The 12,944-nt window shown below is 45.5% G+C and overlaps 1 protein-coding gene across 1 annotated transcript in view; it reads left to right on the plus strand.

Moving 5' to 3' along the window:
• ACOX3 (acyl-CoA oxidase 3, pristanoyl) overlaps nucleotides 1-12,944 on the plus strand; it is a 157,192-nt gene that overhangs the window by 1,617 nt on the left and 142,631 nt on the right. The window contains exon 2 of the mRNA XM_030191148.1: nucleotides 12,464-12,659. Within this exon, the coding sequence (XP_030047008.1) occupies nucleotides 12,486-12,659 (174 nt within the window). The 5' untranslated portion in view covers nucleotides 12,464-12,485. The remainder of the gene's footprint in view (nucleotides 1-12,463; nucleotides 12,660-12,944) is intronic.

Raw genomic sequence — 12,944 nt, forward strand, 5'->3', positions numbered from 1 at the left:
AATTATTCCCACAGCCTAAAGATATGCTGACACATTTGCCACACCACCTGCATGTTGCCCCATCTTTTAAAACTACCCCCTGCAATTGTCCCACTAGCCTGCAAACTTTCCTGTTCTCAATAACTACTCCACACCCAAAGAAGACCCCCTATCTCTGCCACCCTACCCTGCATACTGACCCACACCCTGAACCTACCTCCTATTATTCTCTATGTCTGAGCCTATTAAGTCTTGTGCTCTGCTGGGGTAAGCGCAAGGCTACTGGTTCCTGCACCCTGTGCTTTACTTCTGTGTTCATGCCGCTTTTGCCTACTTTGGCCATCAGTACTAGAGAATGACACGGGGCCTATCCTCGACCTCAAGGGGTCAATCAGGCTCTTTCGCATGGAGACCCTCCGCTCTGTTATAGCGGCAGTGTAGGCAGGAGAGTTCCTGGCATCCTTGGACATCAAGGAAGCGTACTTGCATATTCCCATCTGGCCTCCTCATCAACGCTTTCTGCATTTTGCAGTACTGGGCCGACACTTCCAGTTCAGAGCCCTCCCATTCGGGTTGGCTACTGCTCCGCGGACCTTCTCCAAAGTAATGGTGGTCATCGCGGCCTTCCTGAGGAAGGAAGGAGTACAAGTCCATCCTTATCTGGACGACTGGTTGATCCAAGCCCCCTCTTATGCAGAGTGCGGCAAAGCTGTGAACCGGGTGGTTGCTCTTTTGAGCTCCCTGGGGTGGATCATCAACTGGGAGGAAAGCCAGCTGCGCCCAACTCAGTCCCTGGAGTATCTGGGAGTTCGATTCGACACCCAAGTGGGCAGAGTGTTCCTGCCAGACAATCGGATTGTCAAGCTTCAGGCTCAGATGGACCAGTTCCTAGTAGCCTCTCCTCTTCGGGCTTGGGACTATGTGCAGCTGTTGGGCTCTATGACGGCCACGATGGAAGTAGTGCCCTGGGCCAGGGCTCATATGAGACCACTACAACACTCTCTGCTGCAGCGCTGGACTCCGATGTCGGAGGATTATGCTGTGCGCCTTCCCTTGGACCCAGCAGTGCGCAAGGCGCTGAGCTGGTGGACGCAGACAGACAAGTTGTCTGCAGGAATGCCTCTGGTGACCCCGGAGTGGATTGTCGTCACGACGGACGCCTCTTTGTCGGGCTGGGGAGCCCACTGCTTGGGAAGGACAGCGCAGGGGCTCTGGTCTCCTGCAGAGGTAAAGTGGTCTATCAACCTCCTGGAACTCAGAGCCATTCGGTTGGCGCTTTTGGAGTTCATCCCGGTACTGGCGTTGAAGCCAGTACGGGTCCTGTCGGACAATGCCACGGCTGTGGCCTATGTCAACTGCCAGGGAGGTACCAAGAGCGCCCCTCTAGCCAAGGAGGCCATGAATCTATGCCAGTGGGCGGAAGCGAACCTGGAACAGCTGTCAGCGGCCCACATTGCCGGAGTCATGAATGTCAAGGCGGACTTTCTCAGTCGCCATGCCTTGGAGCCCGGAGAGTGGCAGCTATCTGCTCAGGCGTTCTTGGACATCACGAAGCGCTGGGGCCAGCCGAGCCTAGATCTGATGGCGTCATCGGCCAATTGCCAAGTGCCGCGCTTTTTCAGCAGAGGACGGGACCCTCAATCCCTGGGAGTAGATGCTCCTCTCCAACAGTGGCCGACACAAGAGCTTCTCTATGTGTTCCCACCCTGGCCCATGTTGGGCAGGGTGCTAGACCGGGTGGCAAAGCATCCGGGCCGGATAATCCTGGTGGGTCCGGATTGGCCCAGACGTCCCTGGTATGCGGACTTGATCAGGTTCTCAGTGGACGAACCTCTGCGACTGCCTGTGGAGCAGGGCCTGTTACATCAGGGTCCCGTGGTGATGGAGGATCCCTCCCCCTTTGGTCTTACGGCCTGGCAATTGAGCGGCAGAGTCTGAGGAAGAAGGGCTTCTCAGACAAGGTCATCGCCACTCTGCTGAGAGCGAGGAAGCGCTCTACTTCTACTGCTTACGCCAGGGTTTGGCGTACCTTTGCAGCGTGGTGTGAAGCAGGTTCACTTTCTCCATTTACTGCTCCAATTTCTTCAGTGCTGGCGTTCCTGCAAGAAGGTCTGGAGAAAGGCCTGTCGCTCAGTTCCCTGAAAGTCCAGGTAGCGGCCCTGGCTTGCTTCAGGGGCCGCCTGAAGGGTGCTTCCCTGGCTTTGCAGCCAGATGTGGTGTGTTTCCTCAAGGGAGTTAATCACCTGCGCCCTCCTCTGCACTCAGTGGTGCCTGCGTGGAATCTCAACCTGGTGCTAAGAGCCTTACAAAGCCGCCTTTTGAACCCTTGTCGAGGGCATCTCTGAAAGACCTGACGTTGAAAGCAGTCTTTTTGGTGGCTATTACTTCAGCCAGAAGAGTTTCCGAGCTCCAGGCACTCTCTTGTCGAGAGCTTTTTCTGCAGTTCACTGAGGCAGGAGTGACTATTCGCACAGTGCCTTCCTTCCCACCCAAGATTGTTTCTCGCTTCCATGTGAGTCAGCAGCTCTGTCTCCCTTCCTTTCGTAGGGAGGACTACCCAGAAGAGTATTCTGCTCTCAAATATCTGGATGTGAGACGGGTCATCATCAGATACTTGGAAGTGACCAATGATTTCCGGAAGTCGGATCATCTGTTTGTCCTGTTTGCAGGTCCTCGTAAGGGTCTGCAGGCTGCTAAGCCTACAGTGGCAAGATGGGTCAAGGAAGCCATTGCAGCGGCTTATGTGGCCGCGGGGAACGTGCCGCCTATTCAGTTGAAGGCCCACTCCACTAGAGCTCAGGCGGCCTCGATGGCAGAGGCTGGGTCCGTCTCCTTGGAAGAGATTTGCAAGGCGGCAACTTGGGCGTCGGCCCATACCTTCTCCAGACATTACCGCTTGACTGTGGCTGCTCGGGCGGAGGCCCGGTTTGGAGCTTCAGTGTTGAGTTCAGGGATTTCAATGTCCCGCCCTGGGTGAGTACTGCTTCGGTACATCCCACCAGTCTATGGATTGATCAGCATGATGATATGGAAGGTAAAATTATGTATCATACCTGATAATTTTCTTTCCATTAATCATAGCTGATCAATCCATAGCCCCTCCCAGATATCTGTACTGTTTATATTCTGGTTGAATTTTAGGTTCAAGTTTAGTCTTCAGTTACTTCAGGAGGACTTCGTGTTCAAGTTTTTTCACTTGGATTCTTCAAGAGTTGAGACGAGTTTGTGTTACAGTGAGCTGCTGCATTCCTCTCCCCTCCGTTTTACGGGGCTGGATTGAGACTTAAATTCTGCCGGCACTCCCTCCCGCTTCGTGCGGCTGTAGGGCAGCTTTGTACCCCTCCCGCTTCGGCGGTGTTAGGGTCAGTCAGCTCCTCCCGCGGTTGCGGTTGCAGGATAAGCCAGATCCCCCCGCATCGGCGGGGTGGTGTCCCTCCCCCGCTCCGCGGGGATGAGCTGGACGGATTCCCCTCCCCCACTTGTGTGGGGATGAGCTGGGTTAATTCCCCTCCCCCGTTTCGGCCGTGGTGAGCTGGGCAGAGTGTCCCTTTGTGGGTGTAATTCTCTAAGTGCTGAGTCCTGCGGATGGAGCTTTGATATCGACATACTGAGGAGTTTCCGGCAGCACATGACCACATATAGGGAGGCAAAGTTTGCTCTCTATCTCCACCTGCTGGTAGATGGACACAACCCACCAGTCTATGGATTGATCAGCTATGATTAATGGAAAGAAAATTATCAGGTATGATACATAATTTTACCTTAAAACACCTAATCAGACAATAGTGACATAGGACCTAGTAATGCTATTTTAAAGCACCTAGCCTGTGTTCAAAATTCAGACCTAGGACCTAGCAGTAATAACAGGAAATAATTTAAAGATGTCACTTACCAATCTTCGTGTTAAGCAACACAGTCGGCGTGTCGGGAATCCTGCAGCTTGAATCCGAGCACCATAAAGCTCCCTTCTAATCCACGTCAGGGAGTCAATGAATTAATCCTACATAAATGTTAAATGTTTAGGTCTTTTTACCACCTCTCCAAATCTTCATATATCAGTTACCCACGATTTGTAGAGATAAAAGACCAAGGCTGCCGTCTTTGAGAAAGGTAACTTATTTACTTACCAAGTAGCTACTACTACTACTATTTAGCATTTCTATAGCGCTACAAGGCGTACGCAGCGCTGCACAAACATAGAAGAAAGACAGTCCCTGCTCAAAGAGCTTACAATCTAATAGACAAAAAATAAAGTAAGCAAATCAATTAAAGTGTACAGGAAGGAGGAGAGGAGGATAGGTGGAGGCGAGTGGATACACTTGGTGATGAGTCAAAAGCAATGTTAAAGAGGTGGGCTTTCAGTCTAGATTTAAAGGTGGCCTACTACTACTATTTAAGTATATTGATACAATTAATATTTTCTCATGGGAAGATGGAACTACTGCATAAATATGCTGGCTGTATCTACTTCAACATACAGAACTGAAACAGCTATTTTTATACACTTTGTATTTAACAATGATTTACAATGCTTCAACAAGTTATCTTACCCAGGATCATCTAGTCTTCTTTCAAAGCCATCTGCTTTCCCTCACCTGCTAAACCACATTCCCATGTTTGTTTATGCTTCCTCCTTTCCCAGGCCTGTTTGCCCACAAGGACATCATATCAGATCATAAGTTCCTGGGCCTCATGATTTATGGCCTTTGACTCTACTCCAGGGTGCATAACTGTTTATTATCTACACGCCCCATTCCCATGGGATCTGTTACTGTGGTTCACCGTCCCCGTGTCATTTGCTAGTCAGTACTCCCTCTCTGGGAGTTCAATTCGTCCCGGCTCTGATGGTGGTTTTTGTGGCTCAGCACCCTTGGCTCCTCCGCTCTGCGAGGCTTCAGCATCCATTTTGTCAGCGTGTTCTTCACCCGTTATTGTGTCTCAGGATGTTGATTTTGCAGGGGTAGAAGTCTCTGCCCTGCTGTTTTCATCTGAATTTGTTATTTTATTGCAACAGACATTTTTATTAAAGTCAGCTCAAGCTGCCTCTCCTTCCCCCTGTTGCTTTTGAGGAGCAGCTTTCTAAGAAATGAAAACTTTCCATTTTGCAGGATTTGTAGAATGTTCTTCCTCGGGACTTGGAGAAGGTTTTATCTGTGAATTCTGACTGTCCTAGTTCTGCTGATGGCCTTGACTTGGACATTTCAGAGGCAGACAGAGATGATGCTCCTACTATAGCTAGGCTGTTTTTGAGAGCCAAGTTGCCTCTGTTGATCACAAAATCTATGGAGGCTTTAAACACTTCTTCCCCTGCTTCTCAGTCCTCTGGTCCTGGTCTTGCTCCTTCTCACAAGAAATTTCTCAGGTTTGTAATCCTGGGAGATCATTTTCAATTCAAGGCCATACCTTTTGACCTCGCCACTGCATCTCTCATTTTTTTCAAAAGTTGTGGTGGCAGTCTTTCTTTGCTGGCATGGGATCCAGGTACATCCTTACCTGGATGATTGGCTAATTCATGTGCCTTCATATCAAGAGAGCCTTCACAGTACACAGACGGTCCTGTCTCTTCTTTCTATGCTAGGTTGTTTGGTGAATTCCAGCAAGAGTCATCTTACCCCCACCCAGACCCTGACGTTTCTGAGAGTGTGCTTCAATACCCAGGCTGGGAAGGTTTTCCTGCCTCAGCATAGTCAGCTCAAGCTCAAACAGCAAATTCTCAGGCTGCTGTCTCTTCCTTGCCCACGGGTATGGGTTTATACTCAGGTTCTTGGCTCTATGGCGACAACTTTGGATGTTCTGCCTTGGGCGAAGTTCCATATGTGGCCCCTACAGTTGTTTCTGAGCTGGTGGTCTCCAGTCTCGGGGACTTATGATTAGCTGATGCTGTCTATTGCCTTATGCCAGATGGAGTTTAACTTGGTGGCTTCTCCCTGTTCACACTTAGGCGGGGTTGGTATGTTCTCACCTCCGATGCCAGCCTCTTCGGATGGGGAGCCCATTATCTCCACCACTTTGCACTGGGCCATCAACAGATTCCTTTTATTGGACTTGCTTAATACATATTTTGACTAGCTTTAGAAGGTTAAAAACTCCTTCCTCAGGTCAGGATAGTACTAACAAAGGATGATAATACCAAAATACTACATTTTCTGCAGAATTCGCTTATATGATATCCTATATAATAATTTGCACCTCCAACATTCTACGTCTGGATGCCTGGGTTTGTAACATTCATTCCCACTCGTTGCCCCGCCCTCGCGTCAAAACGTAATGACAGGGCGGAATATTGAGAGGGAAGGGAATGCTGGAGGCTGGCTGACTTCATGAGGGATGTTATGAATGAAACGGAAGCCAGCACCAACCAGCCAGAGAACGTTCAGGTACAAATCGAGGGGAGAAGAGAATCGCGGGACATCGAGGGGAGGAAGGGGAGGGCAGGGCAGAGGAGAATGGATGGGAGGACAGTAGAGGAGAGAATCGCGGGACACGGATGGGGAGGGCAGGGAAGAGGAGAATTGCTGGACATGGAGGAGAGAGAAGAATTGCTGGACATGGAGGGGAGGGTAGGGGAGAGAGAAAAAAAAAAGCTTACATGACAGTCTTCCTAGGGCCCATTTCATTGTTGATGAAACGGGCATGGTTCCACTAGTAAACAGATAAAACTCCACAACTGCATAAACTAACTAACTGAATTTAAGTTTGATGATGTACATAATGAATCAAAATGTACACTATAAATTTCACTGAACCAAACTTCGGATATACTTTTGTGCCTTCTCTTGTGTTTACAGTTGATTTCTGTGGCGCTGACGCGTTAGGCACTACTTCCACACCAAAAAGAGTTCTAACATGCAAGGCACCAAAATGGGGCACAAACAGCAGATCCATGTGAAAACACACTTATGCACCCATTTGTAAAATAGCACTTAAGTGTTTCCATGTGGATCTGCAAAGGGGGCATGAGTGGGTCAGGAGTGTTCACTTACAATGTGTGCAGTGTTATAAAATTGTGTGGATAGGCACACAATTTGCATGCTGGGATTTACACCTGGTTACAGTAGGTGTAACTCCTTGCGCCTACAACTAAGCATGTATCCTGGCACTAAACGCTATTCTATAAAGGATGCTGATCCCAGAACACCTTATAGAATTCCATTTAGCGCCAGTTTTTTGGGGTGTCAAATTTTGAGCGTCATTGACTGAATCCAGCCCATAATATCCAAATCTGGAAAAAACAAAAGTAAAGATAATCCAGCTTTACAATTTCCCAGAACAACTTAATTTAGTAAGCAAAACACTGATGGCTAAATTCTGTGTATGTTGCTGAAAAATCAGCACCGATAAAAAAAAATTAATGCCAAGCACTATTTTATAAATGGCACTCAGAGTTGGATGCTGTTTATAGAATAGATTTGGCACCAGGATCCTCCCTCAATTTTAGGCATGAGGAGTTACACCAACTACCTTGTAAATTAGGTGTGGATCTCCCTTATTCTGTAACACTACGCACAAATTCCAGGAGTGCCCCGATCCGCCCATGCCTCTTCCTTGGCTACACCCCCTTTTCAGGGTGTAAAGAATGAACACTTAAATCCTGGGGCCTGAAGATGTGTGCACAAATTTAATGCCAGTTAGCCACCAATAATTGATCAGTACTACTACTAATCATTTCTATAGCACTACTAGCTTGCAGTCTAATCAGGAGCCTTAAACTGAGTATTCTAATTTAAATAAAATAGTATTTTCCTCTGTCTAGTTTCCTGACTAACTCTAATAAATCAGAAATTGAAAATTGATCCATTGGGTAAGAACCATGGTTAAAGTTGAGGAAGCTGACTTGATTAAATATGGAGGGCATGCAGCAAGAGGATTTAACAAATGTTTAGTATCTGAAAATTTGAATTATACCTGCTCATCCTCTTACACTATCCCCTGCGGAGTTGCTTGGAGCTCTTTTTTGGCTCCTTTACTTTTTAATGTTTTTCTTGTTCCATTACTATCTTATATAGAATTTTTGGGCTTTACAGTTTTCGCGTGTGCAGATGATCAGATCTTGGCTTCTGTTTGTCCCAGTGATGTAGAAGCCTTTGCCCAGCTACATCATAAACTAGATCTGATCTCTAACTGGATAACTTCTCCATAATCTCAGACTAAACCTAGACAAATGTACTACCATTTTCTTTAATTGCTCCAAGACCTGTCCCAGAGTACAGCCCTTACAAATGGCAGGTTGTGCATTACCTGTGGTTGACACAGTGCAGGTCTTGGGGATGACTTAGATAGTTCATCCAAAAAAAACCGCACCACGGGCCTTTAAAAATGGAACACAGTTCTTTAATGAATGAGCCTTGACAAAAAGACCCAACACGGGCCGTGTTTCGGTGACTAGCACCTGCGTCAGGGGTCACAGTGATGACGTGGAAAACTTGGGGAATAACTCGAATATATTCCTCTACAATATATTATTCCTTACCCCACGTCTCATGTAGTAAAAGCTACAAAGCACCAAGGCACTTTCACTTTCTGTATCAAATGGATAGTTCATCGCCATATTTCTCAAACTGTGAAGACCTGTTGTTTCAAGTTAAGGATGCTTTACTCTGTTCAGTGCTTATTCTCTACCTCTGCTCTGTGTTCTTGTCCATGCATTGTTAGTAATTACTACCTTGGATTGCTGTAATGCTTTGTTGTGCAGAATTATTCAATGGAGTTACGGCACCTTCAGCTAGTACAGAATGCAGCCCTATGCCTTCTTATGGGTGTTGGGTGCTTTGACTATATCACACCCCTCTTACGAGCTGAGCATTGGCTCCCTGTCTTTTAAGCTGTTGATCCTAGTGTTCAAGGTTTTACGTTCTGGTTACCCTATATATCTTTTTCTCAATTTTTGTTGCCTTATAATCCCTGGAGGACAAATTGCTCTTTACAAGACCACTTCCTTCAAGTTTTTTGTTACATTTGTACCCCGCGCTTTCCCACTCATGGCAGGCTCATTGCGGCTTACATGGGGCAATGGAGGGTTAAGTGACTTGCCCAGAGTCACAAGGAGCTGCCTGTGCCTGAAGTGGGAATCGAACTCAGTTCCCCAGGACCAGAGTCCACCACCCTAACCACTAGGCCACTCCTCCACTTGCCCCTCTTGCACCTCTGTTTGTCTTTCCTCTATTAGAAATAAACATTTTAGTGTGCAGGTCCTACCTTATGGAATTCAATCCCACTGGACCTTCATTTAGCACATTCTTTATCTGATTTTATGGTTAAACTTAAAACATATGTTAGCTATTCAGGTCTTAAATGCCCTTTATTTTCAGTTGGAATATGGATGTCTGATATGCTGCATTGTTTCTAGATTCTCTCTCTCTCCTTTTTTTTTTTTGTAGTATTGTAGTTTTTTTCCTCCTCTTTTTTTCCTATATTAAATTTGTAAACCACTTTGATAATTTTCTCATAAGTGGTATATTAAGTCTTGAATAAACTTGAAACTGAAACTTGACTGGGTTGTGGCCCTTGAGGACCACTGATGGGTACCCCTGCCCTATATAAAGGTATAAAGCTTTTTGTTCCATAATGGCCCATTGTTTGTTTTACAAGATATGGGTTTTGTTCACTTGTTGATTTGTGTTAAAAATTAGTAACACCATAATATATAGGTCGTAGCCCTGGCCTGAATCTCTATACCCATAGGGGGACAACATTGCAAATAAAGGCTGCCATAGACCTACTATGACTTACTCCACAGCAAGTAAACAAGTCTAGCTGACAAACTAGCACTATGTATTAAAGGTTCATAAACATCTTTCCAGAAAATTAGGCTCATTATTCAAAGGATTTATGTTTCTAATGTTGGGACCCTGTGCTAAACCGTGTTAAGTGCCAACGTATGAATTGAATGCATGAAAAAAGGCTTACTGCATGTTCAATTGTAAAGCGCTGCGTACGACTGGTAGTGCTATAGAAGTGATTTATAGTAGTAGTAGTTATTTCATGTTCTATGGCAATTTGCCATCACACTGTTCATCTATTCCCATGTTTTTACTTTTTATTCTTTACCCAGACCTTCAAACATTGTTTTGATGTGGCTGCATTGTTTTTAAGTTCTGCAAGACTAACATCCTTTTTGTTTGTTTATTTGTTTGTTTGTTTATTTATTTGTTTGTTTGTTTGTTGCATTTGTACCCCACATTTTCCCACCTCTTTGCAGGCTCAATGTGGCTTACATAGTACCATGTTTATGCACATCACTCTCATTGTTTATATATTATTTGTTATATATTCTATGTCAAGAGCATTATATAACTTATCGTCACTATTTTATTTGTTCATGTTATTCTTGTACTGATGTAATAGTAGCACATATCCATTTGGTTCTAATATCCACTGGCAATTTTAATGTATTATATCACATTTTTACATGTTTTTAATATCTTTATATTACTTTAGGACTACATTACTTTGTTTAGCCTTTTATTAGCAATATCTGTAGTGTCCATTTTTTTGTTATATCTATCTACTTATCGTTTCTATAGCGCCACAAGGCATACGCAAAGCTGTACACCATACATAGAAGACAGTCCCTGCTCAAAGAGCTTACAATCTAGATAAGATGGGTAAACAGAACAATTAAGGGTAAGGGAATAAAGAGGTGAGGATAAAGGACAGGGCAAGTGAGTTAGGAGTCAAAAGCAGTGGTAAAGAGGTAGGTTTTGAGTTTGGACTTGAAAACGGCTAAAGACGGGGCAAGACGTATAGGCTCAGGAAGACTATTCCAGGCGTGAGGTGCAGCGAGATAAAAGGAACGGAGTCTTGAATTAGCAGTAGAGGAGAAAGGGACGGATAAGAGAGATTTATCTACAGAACGGAGTACTCGGGGGGGGGGGGGGAACGTAGGGGGAGACGAGTGGAGAGGTACTGGGGAGCAGAGTGAATGCACTTATAGGTCAATAGGAGAAGTTTAAATTGAATACGGAAACGGATAGGGAGCCAGTGAAGTGACTTAAGGAGAGGGCTAATGTAGCATAGCGACTTTGGCGGAAAATTAGTCACGCAGCAGAGTTTTGGATTGATTGAAGAGGAGAGAGATGGCTAAGAGGGAGGCCGGTGAGTAGTAGGTTACAATAATCAAGACGAAAGGTGATAAGAGTGTGGCTATGGGTTTTGGCAGAGTGCTTAGATATGAAGGGACGGATTTTGCTGATGTTATACAGAAAGAAACGACAGGTTTTGGCAATCTGCTGAATGTGAGCAGAGAAGGAGAGAGAGGAGTCAAAGATGACCCCAAGGTTATGCGAGCTGATGAGATAGGAGAATATGTATTATAATATAATATAATAAAACACCCTCAACGTTCTGAGGACACTGACGTCAGTGAAGCCAAGCCCTAACTTCCTTCAAAAAGGTTCGAAGGTTCGTGGTGGTGAAGCCACCAAAATCACTCCGGGCCCCGCCCTCGATGGCGGAGCAATGGCAGAACAACGAAGGGGTTGGCAGGGAGGGAGGCAGGGAGGCGTAGGGGGGTGGGAAATCGCTCCGGGCCCCGCCCTCGAGGGCGGAGCAATGGCAGAACAACGAAGGGGTTGGGAGGGAGGCAGGGAGGCGGGGTGGGAAAACGCTCCGGGCCCCGCCCTCGCGTCAAACATCATGACGTTGGGGGCGGAGCAATGGAAGAATAACGAAGGGGTTGGCCAGGGAGGGAGGGAGGGGTGTTGGCGACGAACACTTTGCTAGCGTCCGTTTCATTTGCTCTGAAACGGGCCTCTTTTACTAGTGTATATATATAAATTTGTTGTGTTGTAGACTCCTGAAGCAGGCACTTCAGTGCCGAAACACAGTAACATGTCAAGTCTTATGTTTTGCAGCAAAAAGGTTGGATTGTTTATCCCATCACCTGTCAAGCCTTCTTCATTTTCCCACTTCTTGGTTTGTTTAAAACATGCTAAGGGAAATGGGACTTGATATACCGCCTTTCTGTGGTTTTTGCAACGCATTTTTGTAAAAGGGCCCCTTTTGACAGTTATGCTCCGAAATTGAACATTACGAGGGCTAAGCCCAGGATTCCATATAGCACACGGAGATCTGTGCCAAAATTTAGGCACTGATTATAGAATACACTTAGCCAACGCTGATTTCAGCGCCAATTTTTTTTTTTTTTTTTGCATAGAAGTGGGTGGCAGCAGGTAAGGATTTAGAGTGTGGAAAAAGTAGCTTCGCACTGATTTCCAACACTAGGTTCATAAATTAGTGTCCCAAATCTAGGCAACTGAATAGCAGTCCAAAATTTATAAGCATAACTGTTTTTTAAGCACCTAAATTCAGATGAATTTTTAGTTCAAAAGTTAAACTCTTGTTTGAATAGGTCACAAAATTAGGAGCATAAATTTAGGGGCTAGTCTTTTTTTTTTTTAATATCAGGCATTACAGTTTAATGAAACAAATAGGAAGTATGTGTTTTAAAAAGAAAAATTTTGACTTTTATTTTTATTGTACTCAGGGACGCTTTATTTAGCTCCAAAATGGCATCTGTTTCTACAACCAGCGCAAAGAGGGACAGTCATGAGCAAAACCATCTGGACCTTTTGCTCCCAGATCTTCCCAAAGGACCACTGTCTATGTACAGAGAAAAGGCTTCCTTCTGCTGGAAGCAGCTTGCACTTTTTCTGGATGGAGAAGATGTTATCCGTTTCAAGGTGAGTGTATGGGCAATGGGCCAGCTGATAGAAGCTGCTGATGCAAAGAAACTATGTATATAGGCGCTCAAAGTTGAGAGACCAGTAAACCTGACCTCGGCTGATTTTTCTCCAGTGCATTAAACTCATGTGAATTTTTTAAATGAGATTGGGTAAGATGAAAGACAACAAGCATAAAATTGCAAAAGGAAGTGTCCATAAAGAAAACAGGGGTTGCAAATTTCTGAATGGAAGTGTCTGAATCTCTCAGAATCATATTTTGCAAGTAGTTTATTACTAAGCATC

This window comes from Microcaecilia unicolor, chromosome 2 (genome assembly GCF_901765095.1).
Source record: "Microcaecilia unicolor chromosome 2, aMicUni1.1, whole genome shotgun sequence".
Lineage (NCBI taxonomy): Eukaryota > Metazoa > Chordata > Amphibia > Gymnophiona > Siphonopidae > Microcaecilia > Microcaecilia unicolor.